The sequence below is a fragment of the Pelodiscus sinensis genome, chromosome 1 (assembly GCF_049634645.1).
Source record: "Pelodiscus sinensis isolate JC-2024 chromosome 1, ASM4963464v1, whole genome shotgun sequence".
Taxonomy (NCBI): domain Eukaryota; kingdom Metazoa; phylum Chordata; order Testudines; family Trionychidae; genus Pelodiscus; species Pelodiscus sinensis.
In genome coordinates, this window is record NC_134711.1 from 71,911,717 (window position 1) to 71,932,009 (window position 20,293).

At 39.5% G+C, this 20,293-nt stretch overlaps 1 protein-coding gene across 2 annotated transcripts in view; it reads right to left on the reverse strand.

The window, feature by feature from the left end:
* The window catches only part of PPFIA2 (PPFI scaffold protein A2), a 608,376-nt gene that overhangs the window by 99,410 nt on the left and 488,673 nt on the right, over window positions 1–20,293 (reverse strand). For both annotated transcript variants that reach the window (XM_075932509.1, XM_075932507.1), the window contains 4 exons: window positions 18,643–18,726; window positions 18,117–18,248; window positions 13,611–13,673; window positions 9,947–10,038 (listed from right to left, as the gene is read on the reverse strand). In XM_075932509.1, coding sequence (XP_075788624.1) covers window positions 9,947–10,038; window positions 13,611–13,673; window positions 18,117–18,248; window positions 18,643–18,726 — 371 coding nt within the window. The remainder of the gene's footprint in view (window positions 1–9,946; window positions 10,039–13,610; window positions 13,674–18,116; window positions 18,249–18,642; window positions 18,727–20,293) is intronic.

Genomic DNA, 20,293 nt, shown 5'->3' on the forward strand with positions numbered 1-20,293 from the left:
GTGTCCTTCATGGGAACACTGATTAGTAAAAGAAAAGACTCAGGTGGCTTGAATATGTCAAATGAGTGCCAAATTATAGGATCCTGAAGTGTGTGTTGTACTCTGAAGCTCACAAAAGGTCTAGAAAGAGACAGACTGTTTCATAGATTTTGGCATGTGTGTAAAGATGACGAGTCCAATGCAAGGATTGGTTCTTGGATTAGTGTTTCTGTTGTGGGGTGTATTGTTGGTGGTAAGAATTTGTTTCAGATTGGGTGGCTGTCTGTAAGCGAGGACTGGCCTCCCTTCTCAGGTCTGTGAGAGCAAGAGATCATCATCTAGGATAGGTTGTAGATCCTTAATGATGTATTGCACAGGTTTTAGGAATTATATATCCGATGATGCCATGGCATCTACCGTCTTTTTCTTTCGTTTCATGCAGCTGATAAAGTGAGTTGCAACTCACGAAAACTTATGCCATAATAAAATTGGTAGTCATTAAAGTGTCAGCAGACACCTTGTTGTTTCTGCTGAAACAGACTAACTCAGCTACCCCTGGGAAACCTAGCAAAGATGAGTAAAGTATCCTTTGGCATCTCTGTCAATGATTGGGAAAGGAGTGTAGAATGCCTTTCTGGTTTGCAGAGAGAGCTTGTAGATGAAGTGAGGTGTTGTGAGGCAGACTGGATCAAGATTTGTGATGGCTCAGAGGAGGAAATAATCTGCTTCTTGGATTCAGTTCACTGCTAGTGTACCCTACCTGTGGGGAGAACTGTTATTCTACACTGAACTCAGCCTCCATCAAAGAGCTCATCGGCACATAAACTACACGCTGTAAAGAGCAGTAGTGTCACTGATTATATTCACTATGCCATTTCTGTGAACAAGAAATCAAGGAGTCAGTGTCCAAAGCTGTCAATATGGTACCTCTTACCAACAATAAATATTCTGCAGCAAAACAAAAAGGAAGACAGGTACCAGATACTCTCAAGTATGAGATCAGAGGCATAAACAATTTCAGTCACAGATACTGGAAAAATGGCTTATTGTGTAGTTCCTAAGGGCAGCATATGTCAGACCCCTGTAATCATAAATGTTGAGTCTCCTATTTTTTTCTTTATAAATCATAATGATGAAGGTTGGGCCAGTAGATTTTGAGCTTGGGCTGATACATGTTAATGACAACCTTGAAAAGCTATGTTATAACTTGTTTGAATGTTCTATAATACAGTATAAATCCCTGTTATTTAGGAGACTTCAAAATAGTTTGATTTTAGCTTTAAATGAACTAACTTCATAGCATATTTAGCCAGAAATGGTTATTCTAAACACAATGAATGGAAAATGAAAATTAAATCAACAGTGTACTTTGCATTCCTTTTTCTCAAGAATATTAATGCTTAAAATTAAATCCGAATTTTAAAATGAAAGTACTAATTACAAACTATGAGTGATTTATTAATTCTTCCAGATCACAAACTATAAATAGCAACTGTTTATTTCAAAAGCTTCATATTCCTAATGTAAATTGAAAAATTTGAGCTAGAACACAGGAAATATAATATGGGATGTTTTGCACACACCCATCAGGGTATTCAGTGTAAATTTCTATATAGTCTCTTTTCAGAGACTCTTGAGAATTCTTATGGTTCCAGGGGAAATTGAAGACATATGAACAATTAGGATCCTCTAAATTGTGCCTGAGTGCAAGACTTACAGTCAAGGCTGTCCTGAGGGGGGCCTTGGACAACCCTGCCCCCCAATTCCTAGATGCAGGGTCTGGGGGAACCCCACCCCACTGCAGGCCTTCCCTCTCACATTCTGAATTAGGCCTAAGAGTGCCACAGCTTTGCTGTGGAATAGCAGCTCAGGTTCTCTCCAGCCAGTAGACATTCATCTACTTCCAAGCCTCATAACACCATGCTCCTTGTTGAAAGACCAGTCTTTTATAATGGAGAGGTGGTTCTGGGATGAGTCCTCCTCCCTCCATTGTAGGATTTCAAGTAATTTCAGGAATTCAATGTATCATCACAGTCATGGAAGAGTTCCAGCAGCAGCAGAAGCTTTGTAAAGTGTGGGAATACTAATCTGGATGTAAACAATTTTAGAATGCATTGCTGAATTCCCAAGAAACAACTCTAAGGCAGCTCACGAAGCTCAAACAGCATCCAGCTATAGGTTACAAGTATGTGTTCAAAGCAGTCAGCAAGGCAGTAAGTGACAAGAAAGGGAAGCTGCTGCTCCCCCATGATAATGAGAGGTCACAGGTAAGCAACTACACTTGGGGCAGTAACCATTGTGCCAGATGCAGAGATCTGTCCAGCAGTTCTCTCCATTGAAGCAGATAAGTGGTTTTCACTCTAGAAAAACCATCAATGTCACAAAATGCAGGGCTTCATGCAGCTTGACACAGAGCATATGTTGTAATTAAACAAAGAACACTCTTTGTTGTACATTGCTAATATAGCAATTTCCCTATCTTTGAAATGAGAGTTATACTTACCTGTTTCACAGTGGTGTTATTAGGCTGAATTATGGTTTAATGCCTATAATGCACTCTCAGATCCTTATGAGAAAGGCACTTATTAAAATAATGTGTATGCGACCATATGACTCAAGTTTCAAAAGATCAAAGAGAGAAACCATTGTAACATTTAACAAGCTTGAGACTGTCCGTTATATAAGGAGACACATAAATTAATGTATTAGATAAACACAACATGAATAAAATAAAAGGTATAAGTAAGAAATTTAAAAACAAACAACTCTCAGAAACATGAGGGAGCATAGGAAAATATTTAGGCAAATATAACAGCGTTCAAGGAAAAATAACTTGCTTCAGATTACAATTTTCTCAATTTAGTTTTGTAGCACATGGTTTGGCTAACAAACCCTAAACTTTAGAATAATAGAATCATACACCTGGAAGGGACCTTAGGAGGTTATTGAGTCCAGTTCCCTGCTCTCATGGTAGTACCAGACACTGTCTAGATCATCCCTGATAGATGTCTGTCTAACTTGCTCTTAAATATCTCCAGTGATGGAGATTCCACAACCTTCCTAAGTAATTTATTCTAGCATTTAACCACCCTGACAGTTAGGATTTTTTTCCTCATGTCCAACCTAAACCTCCCTTCCAGCAATTTAAGCCCATTGCTTCTTGACCTATCCTCAGAGGCCAAGGAGAACATTTTTTTTCTCCTTCCTCCTTGTAACACCCTTTTATAAGCTCATAGCTCATGTTTTCTAGATCTTTAATAATTTTTGTTGCTCTTCCCTGGACCTTCTCCATTTTCTCCACATTGTTCCTGAAATGTAGTTCCCAGAACTGGACACAATACTCCATAATCAGTACAAAGCAGAGCAGAAGAATGACTTCTCGTGTCTGGCTCGCAACACTCCTGTATATGCATCCTAGAATCATGTTTGCTTCTTTTGCAACAGTGTTACACTGTTGACTCATGTTTAACTTGTGGTCCACTATGACCCCTTCATCCCTTTCAGCAGTACTGGTCCCTAAACAATCACTTCCCATTTTGTTTGTGTGAAACTGATTGTTCCTTCCTAAGTGGAACGAGAAGTCCTGTGGCACCTTATAGATGAACGGCTATATTGGAGCATAAGCTTTCATGGGCAAAGACCCATTTCATCATATGCATGTCCAGACTCAGATTTAGACTACCATGGCTACCCCCGATACTTGATTCCTAAATGAAGTATTTTGCATGTGTCTTTATTAAACTTCAACCTGTTTACCTCAGACTATTTCTCTAGTTTATCCAGTTCATTTTGAATTTTGACCCTATCCTCCAAAGCACTTGCAACTCCCTCCACCCCCCACCCCCAGTTGGTATCATCTGCAAACTAAATAATTGTACTCTATATGGCCTCATCTGAATAGTTGATTAAGATATTGAATAGAACCGATCCCAAAACAGAACCCCACTTGTTATACCCTTCCAGCATGATTGTGAACTGTTAATAATTACTCTTGGAGGGTATGTCTACACTACAGCGCTAGTTCGAAGTAACTTAGTTCGAATTAGTTAATTCGAACTAAGCTAATTCGAACTAACGTGTCTAAAACTAAAAACTAGTTCGAATTAGCATTTTGCTAATTCGAACTAGCAAGTCCACATTGAGTGGACTCTGAACAGGGCTTAAGGATGGCCAGAAGCAGTGCCGGCAGGGCATAAGAGGAGGACTTAGAGCATGGAGATGCTGTCTCAGGCTAGCCGAGGGCTGCGCTTAAAGGGTCCCGACCCCCACCCCGGACACACAGTTCTAAGGGGTGCCCCGCTTGCAAAGAAGTTCTGGCTTGGAGTGCCCGGAGTACCCACACTGGGCACATCACACCACTCGGCCATCAGCCCGGCTGCACTTGCCGCAGGCTGCCATCTGGGGAGAGGGGGCAATCGGGGGGCTGCAGGAGAGCTTCCACCCCCAGAAGCCCGCAGAGCCAACCCAGTCCTCCCCATCGGGGGCTCGTACCCCATTCCTCCCTCACCTCCTTTCACTTACCCTTCCCTAGCCCCCCTTCTTATTGATGTACAAAATAAAGATAACGTTTCTTCCAACAATGACTCTGCCTTTATTGTACAAAACTGGGGGAGACTGGGAAAAGGAGGTGGGAGAGGGGAAGAGAAAGGCTGGGAGAGGGGAGGGCAACTAACATGATCAGGGGTTGGGAACAGGTCCCAGATGAAGAGAGGCTACAGAGTCTGGGACTGTTCAGCTTAGAAAAGAGGAGATGGAGCGGGGACAGAATAGAGGTCTCTAAAAGCAGGGGTTGGGTGGAGAGGGTGCATTCAGAAAAGTTCTTCATGAGTTCCCATAAAGAAGGACTAGAGGACACCAAAGGAAAGGAATGGGTAGCAGGCTTGAAACTAGTAAGAGAAAGTTGTTCTTGACAAAGCAAAGAGTTAACCTGTGGAACTCCTTGCTGCAGGAGGCTGTGAAGGCTACAACTAGAACAGAGTTTAAAGGGAAGTGAGATCAAGTCATGGAGGTTGGGTCCATGGAGTAGTCTTAGCCAGGGGGTAGGAGTGGTGTCCCTGCCCAAAGTTTGTGGAAGGCTAGAGAGGGATGGCATGAGACAAATGGCTTGGTCACTGTCTTCGGTCCATCCCCTCCAGGGTCCCTAGGGTTGGCCGCTGTCGGCAGACAGGCTACTGGGCTAGATGGACCTTTGGTCTGACCCAGGACGGCCATTGTAAGCTCAGGACTCAGGGTCGGGGGTCTCAGTGGACCCCCTTGATTTTCATGCACACCTGCCCTAGACGGCCACTTTCCTGTGCCTAGTGCGGAGATCGTGGACAAGGTCCACGGTGTCCGCACTAGCCCAGGAAGGTGCCCGCCTCTTGCAGTCCAGGGCAAGCTCCCGGGAGCCGCCAGCCTGGTCCCGGGAAGAAGGGGTGGGCTGGGGGACATCGGGTGGGTGGCTTGAGCCGTGCCAGGTGCAGGGTCTGCTGGCTGGGTGCTGGCAGGCTTGCACCTGGCACGGGCACCGTAGCCAGCCCGTGCCCCTTTAAGGGGTCCGGCGCCGGGAAGGAGGCATAGAGTTTCCCTGGTGTTGGCCAGAGTGGCCACCAGGGAAACCTGGGGAGGGCTAGCCTCCCACTAGTTCGAATTAAGGGTCTACACAGCCCTTAATTCGAACTAGCTAGTTCGAACTAGGCTTAATCCTCGTAAAATGAGGTTTACCTAGTTCGAACTAAGCACTCCGCTAGCTCGATTCAAATTCGAACTAACGGAGCGCTAGTGTAGCGCCTATTAAAGTTAGTTCGAACTAACGTCCGTTAGTTCGAACTAACTTTGTAGTGTAGACATACCCTGAGAATGATTATCCAGCCAGTTATGCACCCACCTTATAGTAGCCCCATCTAGGTTGTATTTCCCTAGTTTATTGATAAGAAGGTCATACAAGACTGTCAAATGCTTACTAAAGTCTAGATATACCATATCCACAGCTTCTCCCTTATCCACAAGGCTTGAAATCCTATCAAAGAAAGCTATCAGATTGGTTTGACATGATTTGTTCTTTACAAATTCATGCTGGTTGTTCTCTATCATCTTGCCACCTTCCAAGTGTTTACAGATGATTTCCTTAATTACTTGCTCCATTATCTTCCCTGGCACAGAACTTAAACTGACTGGTCTGTAGTTGCCTGGGTTGTTCTTACTACCCTTTTTATCGATGGGCACTGCATTTGCTCTGTTTGGGTATGTCTACACTACCCCGCTAGTTCGAACTAGCGGGGTAATGTAGGCATACTGCACTTGCAAATGAAGCCTGGGATTTGAATTTCCCGGGCTTCATTTGCATAAGTGGGGAGCCGCCATTTTTAAAACCCCGCTGGTTCGAACTAGGCTTCCTAGTTCGAACTACCGTTACTCCTCATTTCACGAGGAGTAACGGTAGTTCGAACTAGGAAGCCTAGTTCGAACTATCTAGTTCGTGCCCCGTGTAGCCGCGCTGCACGGGGTTCGAACCAGCGGGGTTTTAAAAATGGCGGCTCCCCGCTTATGCAAATGAAGCCCGGGAAATTCAAATCCCGGGCTTCATTTGCAAGTGCGGTATGCCTACATTACCCTCCTAGTTCGAACTAGGAGGGTAGTGTAGACATACCCTTTCAGTCTTCTGGAATTTCTCCCATGGTTGTTCAAAGATGATAGCTAAAGGTTCAGATAGCTCCTCTTTCAGCTCCTTGAGTATTCTAGGATGCATTTCATCAAGCCCTGGTGACTTGCAGGCATCTAACTTTTATAAGTAAACCTACCCCAATTCCACTAGCATTGACTATGCTAGTCATTCCATCACCATCAATCTTCTTGACAAAAACCGAAACAAATCAGTAAGCACCTCTGCCATTTCCAAGTTTCCTGTTATTGTGTCTCCCTCTTTACTGAGCATTGGCATACCTGTTCTTGGTCTTCCTCTTGCTTCTAATATATTTGTACAATGTCTTCTTGTTAACCTTTATGTCTCTAACTACATTTAGTTTATTTTGTGCCTTTGCCTTTCTAATCTTGTCCCTGTATACCTGTGTTGTTTGCTTTTAGTCATCCTTTGTAATTCAACCTAATTTCCACTTTTTATATGACTCCTTTTTGGTTGTGACTCCTTAGATCATATAAGATTTCCTGATTGATCCAAGGTGTCTCCTGCCAGGCTTTCTCTCTCTCCTTTGCAGTCAAATAGTTTGCTTTTGGGCCCATAATAATGCCCTTTTAAAAACAGCCAACTCTCTTCAATTGTTTTTCCTCTTAATCTTGCTTCCCATGGGACCTTACCTAGCAGCTCTGTGAGTTTACTAAAATCTGCCTTACAGAAATCCATTGTCTCTATATTTCTGTTCTCCCTTCTACCATTCCTTAGAATCATGAACTCTATGATTTCATGATCATTTTCACTCAAGCTACTTTCCTATTTCAAATTTTAAACCCTAAATTTAAAACCTTAATTTCCTCCCTATTTGTTAAAATCAAATCTAGAACAGCTCCCCCCGCTCCCAGTAGCTTTCTCAGCCTTCTGAAATAAAAAAATTGTCTCCAATGCAGTCCAAGAACCTACTGGATAATTTGTGCCTTGCTGTGTTAGTTTCCCAACATGGCTATGTCTAGACTGCAAGCCTCTTTCGAAAGAGGCTCTTTCGAAAGATACTTTCGAAAGAGGCTCTTTCGAAAGAGAGCGTCTAGACTACATGTTGAACTTTCGAAAAAGCGGCTTGCTTTTTCGAAAGAAAGCATCCAGTGAGTCTGGATGCTGTCTTTCGAAGAAGCCCTATTTACATTGAAGAACGCCTTCTTTCGAAAGAGGAACTTTCGAAAGAAGGCGTTCTTCCTCGTGAAATGAGGTTTACCGCCATCGAAAGAAAAGCTGCGTTCTTTCGATTTAATTTCGAAAGAACGCGGCTGCAGTCTAGACGCAGGTGAGGTTTTTTCGAAAAAAGGCTACTTTTTTCGAAAAAACCCCTGAGTCTGGACACAGCCCATATGTCTGGATAGTTGAAATCCTCCATCACTGCCAAATCGTGTACTTTGGATAATTTTATTAGTTATTTTAAAAAGTATCATCCACATCTTCTGCCTGGGTAGGTGGTCTGTAGTAGACCCTAGCATGACATCACCCTTGTTTTTTTATCCCTTTTAACTTAACTCAGAGACTCTCAACAAGTCTGTCTCCTATGTCCCTCTCCACCTCAGTCCAAGTGTGTTCTTTTTTAATATACCAGGCAACCGCCTCTCTTTTTTTCCCTGTCTATCCTTCCTGAGCAAGCTGTACCCCTCTATACCAATATTCCAAACATGTGTATTATCCCTCCAAGTCTTTATGATGCCAACTATGTCATACTTGTACTTATTTATCAGCACTTCAAGTTCTTCCTGCTTATTACCCATACTTCTTGCATTTGTACATAGGCATCTAAGATACTATTTTGATTTTGCTCCCCAGTTCTGCCTTGTCCCTCCTTTATCTCTGCTATTATAACCCTTGCTTCTTCCCATTTCTGTCCCATCTCCCAGGTCTCCATGTTTTTCATGTATTTAGCTTGCTAGTCTTTAATGTATTAAGATTGCTAGTTATGAAATGAAGGTAGGAGAAAGAGGGGTACGAATTTTATTTAAAAGGATTTTATTGGCTAGAGGGGAAAATTATTCCATGTTTCTATAACAATAGCAAGAGCTTTCCAAATGCGAAATTATCTTCAACAATCAGTAGCAGACATGATTTCTATTGAAAAAAACTCACGTCTCATAATTATTTATCTCTTGATTCTTTTACAAACTTGGTGGACAGGTCATTGTGCCAGTGAAGAACCTTGATGAACTTTGCCTGGACATTAAACTGAACGACTGGTGCCTTACTTTTTTTGTTAACTCTCACTTAAGATAACATTAAGAATGTAAGAATGTAAGAACATCCATATTGAGTCAGACCAAAGGTCTGTCTAGCCCAGTATCCTATCTTCTGACAGTGACCAATGCCAGATGCCCCAGAGGAAATAAACAGAAGAGGGAACAGTGATCCCTCTCCCACCATCTATTTCCAGCCTCTGACAAACAGAGGCTAGAGACACCATTCCTACTCATTCTGGCTAACAAGTACTGATGGACCTAACTTCCATGAATATATCTAGTTCCTTTTGAACCCTGTTAAAGTCTTGGTCTTCACAACCTCCTCTGGCAAGGAGTTCTATAGGTTCATTGTGCACTCTATGAAGAAAACCTTCCTTTTGTTTGTCTTAAACCTGCTACATATTAATTTTAGTTCTTATGTTATGGGAACAAGTAAATAACTTTTTCTTTTTCACTTTCTCCATACCTGTCATGATTTTATGGACTTCTATCATACACCCCCCTTAGTGTCCTCTTTTCTAAGCTGAAAAATCCAAATCTTTTCCAGTTCTCTTCATAGGGCAACCATTCTAAACCCCTAATAATTTTTGTTGCCCTTTTCTGAACCTTTTCCAATGCCAACATATCTTTTTTGAGATGAGGTGACCACATCTGTATGCAGTATTCAAGATGTGGGCGTACGATGGTTTTATACAGAGGCAATAAGATATTCTCTGTCTTATTCGCTGTCCCTTTTTTAATGATTCTTAAATTGTTGGAGTAGGATCTAACTGCATTAAGTCTAGTGTTGAACTTAATTTCTATGTTTGGATTTCTATTTTTAGGCTTTTTCAGAAACTATTCAAGTGTTTAAGTATAATTTTAGAATTATAACAGTGTAAAACAGAAGATTTGATCCTGATCTTAGAAATATGGTAATATATTCTCATTTATATAAGCCTCCAGCTATGCAATAAGAAACTATCAGAAGGACAACAGTAACCATTGAACAGCTAACTTTTAAAAAAATGTTTTTACTGTCTGTTGAAAACACATCCTTGTTATAAAGTGTTGACAAATCTCTATGTGTTGTTTTGATATCAACTACTTTATGATTTTTTAAAGTTACCTTGACAATGTAGGTTCAATTAAAGAGCCAGCTCTTATTTTCAACTGGTCAAGTTCAGATCTCAGTTTGTCAATTTCATCTGACAATCTTTCCTGAAAAGAGAAATATTATTAAAACGGGATGCACTCCATGCAAAACTGTACTCCTGGCTATTTTCTCCAATCTGTAAGGCACTTTGTGAAGGACTCATGCCTGAAAATTACATTTTTTTCATGCAACTTACGTTAGAAAAGAAGAAACTATTAAAACCAACCAACCAACCAACCAACCAACCAGTAGTTTAGGGTTGGAAATGCCATGTCAATACCATTTACTGTGATGAAATGAAAGAAGCAGTAAAAGCAAAATCAGTCTGATAAGAAAAAACAGAGAAGCAATGCACTTCCCCAAAATATATGGAATGGTGGCAGATGCTGCTGACATTGCTAGAAATTACTATTACCAACCAACTGCCAAGCAAGTTATGAGTAATTGCAGCCCAGGTAAGACACCGATTCAGCTTAAGTCCATCTCCCTTCAGCCCTGAAGTATTTAAGTTTAAGCAGGTAGTCAAACTCACCAATTTATGGCTCCAGTTCAGCAAGGTAAGTAGGTGCCCATCTTTACACTTCTGAGTTATCCCCTTCTTTAAAAGATAGGCAGATGTTTAAGTGCCTTGCTGAAATGGAGCTTTAAGTTTGAATCTTGAGTTGATGAGACTTCCTATGAGGTGCTCAGCAACCTATATTTCCAGGAAAGCCAGGAAACAGACTGCATGCTAATCGCCACTTTGTATGTCTCAAAATTGGGAAAAATTAAGGGACTAATTTTGACCACGTTACTATAATTTGTAGCTAAAAGAGGGTGGGTTTCTATAGTTTTGGAGATTTTCATTAAAAAAAACAGCTGTCTTTTGTCATAATAATGAATTTCTAAAAACAAAACACAGCAAAGAACTGAAAACAGGGCTGTCAAGTAATACAATTTTTTAATCGTGATTAACCGCGCAAATAAAAAATGTAATTGCACGATTAATCGTGTGCAACTCCCCTTTGAAATGCGGTGGAGGAATTTCCAAGGGGTAGCACAAGACAGAGCCCGGGGACAACTGGAGTTCCCAGCTGACCCTGGGCTCCATGCAGCACTGCCCCTTTAAGGTGCCATTTTGGGCTTTGCAATGCAGAGCCAGGGATCAACTGGGCACTCCAGCTGATCCCTGGCTCTTGTTCTGCCCCTATGAAGTGCCGGAGCGGCACTTCAAAGAGGCACTGCAGCATTAATACCTGCGATTAACATGTTAATTTTTTTTAACGCGTTAATCCTGTCCTGTGTTTATTGCAGGTGTTAACGCAGGTCAATTGACAGCCCTTATTGAAAAGTGTTAAGCTCCTAGAAGGAGAAGGAAAGGGACTTTTGCAAAGAGACATCCAATAATTCTTTTTTATAGTAGTTTTTAAAATTTGAAGAGAAATACAGAAGTGGTTTGACATAGCTCTTGCTGATTAATTCTTAATAACTGCTCTTAATGCCATCTCTATTAGACTAAATTTTCTTGACTAGTATAAATGTATTAACAATTCTTTTGACAAAATTAAATGACTAAATCATTCAAGGAATTATATTTTTTTACTTTAAGAAGTAAGACATAAAAATGTGAGTGCTTGTGAAGGGAACACTTCTATGGTAACTGTACTGAGCTCTAGATGTGGGCTTTATCCACTGAACTAAGAATCTCTCATTTTTTTCCCCTCCTATTTTTCCTACTCCTCCGACATCTCTCAAAATACATATATAAATAAATATATGATTTTTTTAACTTCAAGCAGATTTTTTAAAAGTTAGTTTCAGAATATATAACTAATTGTTTATATATATATATATATATATATATATATATATATATATATATATATATATATATATATATAATATGAATATTCAGGCCAAAATCCAAACTGAAAAATAATTAGCCATGTTCACTTCTAACATGACTTTATTAAGCCAATGAAGTAAAACTTAGGAGAACACTGATCTAATACCTTGGCTATACCAGTAAAAAATTCACCATCAGTTCAGCACCACCAATAGTAGCAACACTAAGAAATGTTGTGCACCACTGAAAGGTTCTTTAACATGTTTATTAAATGTCACTTAACCCAGACTAAATTATAGTTCCCATTTCACCAAAATAGGTGCAGCCTACATTTGGGAAAATGGGAAAGAGTTGTGTGATGCATCTGGAAATCCAAATAGTGATTCCTACACAACTTCCACATCCCTAGCCCAAAATTAAGTGACAACACACACTTTAAATATTTTTGTGATGGTATATTACACCTAAATTTAATATAATACTATTTGCATTATGGTAGTACCTAGTGGTCCCACTTTGCAAGGAGCTGTATATGTATATATATAGAAATGATTCTTGCTTCAAAGAGCTCACAGTCTGAACAGCAGGTCTGCTGATAGGGAGAGAGGGAAGACAAAGGGGCCAACTGTCCTGGGACCTAGTGATTCAAAAGGGCAATTTAAACCACTTTTAAATTGTGACCAGAGCTCTATGCGACGTGGTACAGAAGGCACTGAGAGTTGTCTGGGGGAACATGGCACGGCAATCGGGCTGACTGCTCCCCTACTCCCACCCTTTCCAGCCCTTCCCAACCTTGCAAGTCTGTCATCCCTCTCTGCTGAACAGACAAGAGAAATACTAGATGAAAGGAAGGTTTATTATCTCATTTTACACATTGAGAACTGAGGCACAGAAAGATTAAGTACTTGCCCAAGGTCACACAGCAAATTTGTAGCACTCATGAATTGAATCACAATCTCTTGAGGTCTAATTCAGTGTCTTAAACACAACATCTCTCTTCCTCTTTACAAAATTACTTTATGAAGGAGTAAAATAACAATAGATTTAAAAAGATATATAATTCTCTTCCTATTATCCTCACTTCGTATTTGTTTTGGGTGTCATGGTAATAGTTACTTTCCCCTTAGGAGCAAGTGTAGCAATATTTTTCCATTCCACCCTATATATTTTAATTTAATTGGACACACTGAAAAAATGCTTCATGTATAAACCTAAAGGTGGATATAATTTTGTGTTTTACTGCCTGTAAGGCAAATATAGCTTTAAAATGAAACAAAAAACCTGTGTTTTGAATAAACATTTATAATTAATTTGACTGATTCACTAAACCAGTGTTTTCTGGTTAAATTGTCCTGAACTCAAAAAGGCAAGTTTCAGTTATGGTTAGTATAATTTCACTGCACCTGTTAGGGTATATGTATCAAATCAAACAATTATATTCTTAACTAAATAAGATTTACGTGAAAATCTCTGCTAAACCAGTCTTTTTAAGAACTACAATTTGTACAGTGAAATGCTGGCCTCCCCAAAGTCAATTCACTTAATTAGGACTAGGATCTCAATCAGAAACTGTACTGTAAGGAACATGTTTACATAGCATCAATACCTGGCTAAAGCAAATGACAGTATACAACCATGTATTCCAGGATCCTCAAGAGTATTTTACTGCTGTTTGCTCCATTTCTAGGTGCCAATTTGAAAAAGTAAGTACACCACAAACATTTTCTCATATTCAAATATTATCAAATAGTTTTTCTAAAAAAAAAAAACCACCAAGGAAATTACAGATAAAATAGGAGAGTTATATAGTACCTTATCATGTAAAGATTCTTCCAGGTTCTTCCTGAAACTTTCAGATTCCTGAATTAAAACATTCTAGGGGAGAAGAATATATTTGAAATGTAAATAAAACAGGACGAAACATCCAGTACCAGAAAGTGCTATTTGATTAATTTAACTAAATTAAGTGAACTGATCCATCTTATTCGCCAGGGAATTTTCAATATGAATCTGCTACAGGTGAGATCTAGAACTCTAGAGACAATCCAAATATTTTCTTCACAAGGTTAATCTGAGTTTTCACATGTTCTTTTCCCCACATGATCTTCTGGTTACAGGAATGTTCTCAGCTTTGTACAATATTCTGCCTCCGGAACACAAAAATATGCAGCTATACATATAGGTATATTTGGAGAAGTTTGGTTGGAGGTGTATTTGAATGAGAATTTCAGCAGAGTAGACAGTTTTCTTTGACTGTATGAAGAGACTGGTGAGTTTTCCACCTCTCTAAGAAATCTGGGTATATCTACACTACCCTCCTAGTTCGAACTAGGAGGGTAATGTAGGCATACCGCACTTGCAAATGAAGCCTGGGATTTGAATTTCCCGGGCTTCAATTGCCTAAGCGGGGAGCCGCCATTTTTAAAACCCCGCTGGTTCGAACCCTGTGCAGCGCAGCTACCCGGGGCTCGAACTAGGTAGTTCGAACTAGACTTCCTATTCCACGAGGTGTACCGGTAGATGGAAATGATCAGTAGATGGAAATGATCGAGACCTGCATTTTTTTCTGATGGCTGGTTGGCGTGCTTTATGATGTGACATGGTATCAGAAGACTTAATAACTCTGGAGGAAACAGACATGAGGGCACAGAGAACTATTTTGTGTTTTTTAAGAACCTGATTCTGAAGTAACCCCAGAGAACCTTTACAATGCTGATGAAATGGGACTTTTGGCATTGCCTGCCACCTTCAGCCCTTGCTGGTGTAGGTGAGGTTGGTGCACCGGGATTCAAGAGGAACAAGGATTGCATCACTCTGCTTACATGTACAAATGGTGCTGGCACACCCAAAATCAAGCTGCTAGTGGTTTCAAAATTCAAGTGGCCAAGAGCATTGAAGGGTATTGCTCATCTGCCATTGAAGTACAAGGCACAGCCTAATACATGGATGGACAATGACATATTTTTGTATTGGCTCCAATACATCTTTGTTCCTGCTGTGAAAGACCACCTGAAAGAACTTACTCTACTTACGCTACATGGATGACATCTTCATCATATGGACCCACAGGAAAGAGACCCTTGATGAATTTCACAGGGATTTCAACAACTTCCACCCCACCTTCAACCTCAGCCTGGATCAGTCCACATGAGAGATCCACTTCCTTGACACTACAGTACAATTACGTGATGAACACATTTCCACCACCTTATATCAGAAACCTATTGACTGCTACACTTACCTTCATGCCTCTAGCTTTCATTCAAGACACATTTCTCAATCTATTGTTTATAGCCAAGCCCTAAGATAAAACTGGATTTGCTCCAATCCCACAGATCTATAAATAGCATTCTTAAAACTGAAATACCCTCCTGGGGAAGTGAACTATATCAAGACAGGCCACAAAGAGAAAACAACAGTATTCCACTTGTCATCACCTATTGCCCACAATTTAAACTCATTCAATGAATTATCAACAATCTACAACCTATCCTTGAAAATGACTCTTCACTCTCACAGGCCTTGGGGGAAAAGACAATCTTCCCCTCAGACAACCCCCTAATCTCAAAAAAAAATATTTCCAGTAACCATGCAGCACAGCTCCATCAAAATCATCCAGGAACCCACCCCTGCAATCAGCCCCAGTTCCAACTCTGTCCACACATCTACACAAGTGATTTCATCACTGGACCCAACCAAATCAGCCACTATATCAGGGGCTCATTTAATTGCACATCCACTAATGTGATCTATGCCATCAAATTCCAGAAATGCTCCCCTGCCATGTATATTGGCCAAACTGGACAGTCTCCATGAGAAAGAATGAATGGACACAAATCAGATATCCAAAACGGCAATACACCAAAACCTGTTGGAGAACACTTTAATCTGCCTGGGCACTCATTAATGGATCTCAAAGTCACTGTGTTGTTTCAGGCCAATTCCACAAGTCAAACACACAGGGAAGCATTGGAACTTAACTTCATTTACAAGTTGATTCCTATCAGAGAGAGAAATAAAGACATTGGCTGGCTAGCACATTACCTTCCACACCCTAATGACTTAACCAACTAAGCAATGAGTACTTAGAAAAGGTGCAAATTGTTTTTATGAGCTTCTTGTAACTTGAACACTCTAATTCACTATTTTCTCTCCTTCCTTCCTCCCCTTCCCATATTTATGCTTGGATCTAAAGAAGTGGGTTGTGCCCATGAAAGCTCATGATACCATCTACATGTTTAGTTTAGAAAAGAAAAAATTGATGGAACACATTATAGAAGTTTTCAGATATCTAAAAGGGTGTCATCAGAAGGAGGGAGAAAACTTGTTCATCTTGGCCTCTGGGGATAGAACAAGAAGCAATGGGCTTAAACTGCAGCAAGGGAGGTTTAGGTTGGACATTAGAAAAAAGTTCCTAACTGTCAGACTAGTCAAACACTGGAATAAATTGCCCAGGTAGGTTGTGGAATCTCCATCTTCGGAGATATTTAAGAGTAGGTTAGATAAATGTCTATCGGGGATGGTCTAGACAGTATTTGGTCCTGCCATGAAGGCAGGGGACGAGACTCGATGATCTCTCGAGGTCCCTTCCAGTCCTAGTATTCTATAACTCTATGATTCTATGTTTTGTAAGGTGCTGCTAGACTATTCATTGGGTTTTTTTGTTTGTTTGTTTGTTTTTCTAGTTACTCACTAACTTGGTTATCCATCTGAAGCTTTTGAAAGAACTTAAAGTGCCAGAAGTCATGAAGGTTATTCTGGTTTTAGATAACCCTCAAGATCACCCATCTGAAGCAGAGCTTGTGTCTGGCAATATTTTCACGGTCTTCCTGCCTGCAAATGTTACAGTACAGCATCAAGAATATTCAATGTTTCATGTGCCTGATCTGTTGTCAAGCCTACAACTTTAAAGAAAACATGGAAAAAATTGTGGGTAGAAGTAGTATTTGTGGAAAGATCTCTTGATGAAGAAGAAAAATTTCAAGGTTTCAACATAAGACCAAAAAGGAAAGGGCTACAGGAGATACTTGCTGTCCTTCAAAATGGTGACCCCACAAACCCAATCACTAAACTGAAGGATAATGGAGTTGAATGGTGGTAAATGCTGATCGAGACCTAGATGTTACAAAAATCCTGTTAGATTCTCAAATTATAGAAATGGTTGTCTATCTGGAGAGAAGTTCCTGAACTGCAGATGGCAAAGATTCAGAGGAAGAAGACCATACTGAAGAAACCAAAGTCTCTTGTATCAGAGGGGTAGCCGTGTTAGTCTGAATCTGCAAAAGCGACGAGGAGTCCTGTGGCACCTAGTTACTGGATTAAACAAAGACTGGATTAAACAAAGACTGTGAATGGCTTGCTAACTACAAAAGCAGCTTCTGCTCTCTTGGAATTCACACCTCCAGATCAGCTGCTAGAAGTGGGCCTCATCCTCCTTGATTGGATCCACCTCGTCATCTCCAGCCTGATCCTGGCCTGCATATTTATTCCTGCCTCTGGAAATTTCCACTACATGCATCTGACGAAGTGGGTCTTTGCCCACGAAAGCTTAAGCTCCTACACTTCAGTTAGTCTATAAGGTGCCACAGGACTCCTCGTTGCTTTTGCAAAGTCTCTTGGACTCCTGTTGCACAGTGTTTGGAGACTTTGGTGAAGTTCGCTGAGCAGCAGTTTTCTTATTCTGCTCAGGAAGCCATGTAGCTGTACATTATCCAGAACAATTTCCTGAAGAAAAGGCAACTGACTTGCAGGCAGGCAGATATCGCAAGATGCTACAAAAAACTTCTGCAGCTTGTGCCACTGATCCAGCACCATCAACATCAACAGCAGAAATTGTTGATATTGATGACCCTGAGGCAGTAAAGCAGCAGTAAATTACAGGTCTTGGATATAGTAATACAGTAGGGTTAAAAGTTGTAGTGTATATACTGTAGTAATAGAGTTAAAAATTGAACTGTATAGTTAGTTCATTACATTCATTTTTGCATTCCGTTAAAAAATGTCAGTATTGTTCAGTATGCAATAAGAGTGTTACAAATTGTAGTGTATACAGTAATACACTCGTGTTAAAAGTTGTAGTGTTAAATACGGGTATTTTATTTCGTAAACATTTTGTGTTTAAAAAAAATTCAATTAACCAGCATATTTTCTTAACTGGCAACATCCTTTCCCTAAGCGTGCTGAATAACAAGGCTTGTATTATATTAGGTTCACATTTGTCTGTGCCTTATAGAATCAACATAACATTTATAACCAGATAAAAGGTAGTAAGGTTACTACTGTATATATTTTAAGTTTATATTGTCGTTAGAACTTTACCTTTTCCTCAAGTGCTGCCATTCTCTCTTTTAAATGTAGCTGCAAGCGCTCATTAGATTCTGTCAAAAGTCTGTCTACAGTGTCTGATAATCTTTTGTTGTGCTCCTCATTCATTTTTTCTCTTTGTCTTGCCTTCAGTAGAGAACAAAGGAAACACAATGATAAGTTTCCAAATTAATTAATGCCTATTCAAATGTGTAGATCTTATGGAGATTGAACACATTTTCATTAAAATATCCAGCAGCAGAAGAAATTATACTTTAAGTTCACCTAGTGATCAGTGCACATTAACTACCAATCAAGGTATAATAGAAACTTCTATATCAGTAGACTGTTTATAACCAACAAAAACTAAATTTAAACTGGCTGAATAAGTTGCTGAAAAAATACAGCATAGAATCTGCTCTGATACTCGCGAAAGTATTATTCTGCAAGTAATGTGTCGTAGGCATGCAACTGAGGACAGAATTTGTCCCTATATTGCCAAGTATATGCACAGAAAATAAATTGTCTGCAGTATACATACTCTTTGAAGTTCCTGATTCTTTTCTTCAAGTTGAGTTTCCAAATGTCTCATACGTTCTTCAATGTTACCATGTCTTTCTTCTGCCTGTAAAAAAATAATAATAGGAAGACGGTCTGAAATTTAAATCGCTTTGCAAGTCTTTATGTCAGTAAAGTTTAAAGAAAATATAAAGCAAGCTACTACTAACTGCAAACTTAGTTTTCAAAAAATAAACTTTATTGAAACAGGCAGCTGAACAGCATTGCTTGAAATGTGTCAGCTACAAAGGCCTGTTACATCCAAGCATCAGCAAAACATTGGAGTTATTTATGAGCAATGAAATCAGCCAAATGTAACATGCAGACTGTGCATGGTTTGAACACAAACCTGCCATCGTATAATTGTAAGCTCCTTAAGCACTGAACTGCACGATGGTTGATTATCAATAAAAATAATTAAAAAAATAAATGAAAACAAATCAGATGAATTCTATTTAGCAATAGAAAGTAAAGTCCAGTAGGACTACCTTCCTACGTATGGAGATCATTTCTTGTAGCTTAGCTTCCATAACATATTGATAATCATCAGATGAGGTAGAAGAGGTTGGATCAGACTAACAAGTCAAGGAAAAGGAGAGGGACAAAATTGAAAAATCAGAACTAAAGACACTGACACTGAAAAGAACACAGCACAGAATGCTTAAACGAAAAGTGTGACTGAAAATTTAATACTTTGACTGAATTTTATGTGGAATAAACTACACTGATAGTTGGTGGATGTGATGCAGTTGGTGTGGATCAACTAAAATAATGGAATGCTAAAAAAGCTATCAACCTAGATATGGAAGTTCAAGGTTAGTGATGGTTGGCTGATGACAGCTTACTACAGAGTGAAATAAAAGCAACTCTGGCTAATACGGTCTGATGTTGTAGTTGAATTATGGTGAACTAAACACCAAAATATGATGTGGAGAGGCCAATGTCAGAAAGTTTTTGGGGATTCTTGCTACCACTTTATAAGAGTGAAAACAATGCAAATTTGTTTTAGAATATACTAAATTAATGGATTAGTCATTTACATTTCATGAAATGTACTGACACATTCCCTCCTCACTATAAACTATAAAGAGTTAACTGTGTTAAATAAGGTTCAAGCTTTAGGATTCTGTTTTAGAATAGATCAAGTAACCCTATTAATTTTAGTAAAACAATATAGATCCCAAACTTTTTGAAGGTGATCCCTTTTCATTAACAAAATCATACTTAAGAGAAGAACCTATAAATAAAAATGGATTAATTGGATAGAAAGTAGTTTAAAACAGTATAGGTACTGAATATGAAGTATAGTAGTCCATCCAAAGATTCAACACTTTTTGGAAAGAACAGCTGAATAAGTCATTTGTTCTAAACTATGGTTCTCCACATTCCCTCATATCAAGAAAGTCTATGGTAACATTGCAAAATTGTATCCTGTGTTGAATTTGTTGCTTTGGAAACAAGAACTATGCATAAGAAATATAGATTGCATACTACTACCAAAGCCTGTTTGTGAGCATTTGATTGCCCAATGCATTCTCTCAAAAGGTGACCTCTGGGTAACTAGATGTGCAAACTCTCAGCACATCTAATATTATTGATAAAATAATATTTCCTTAGTGAAACTGTTATCTACA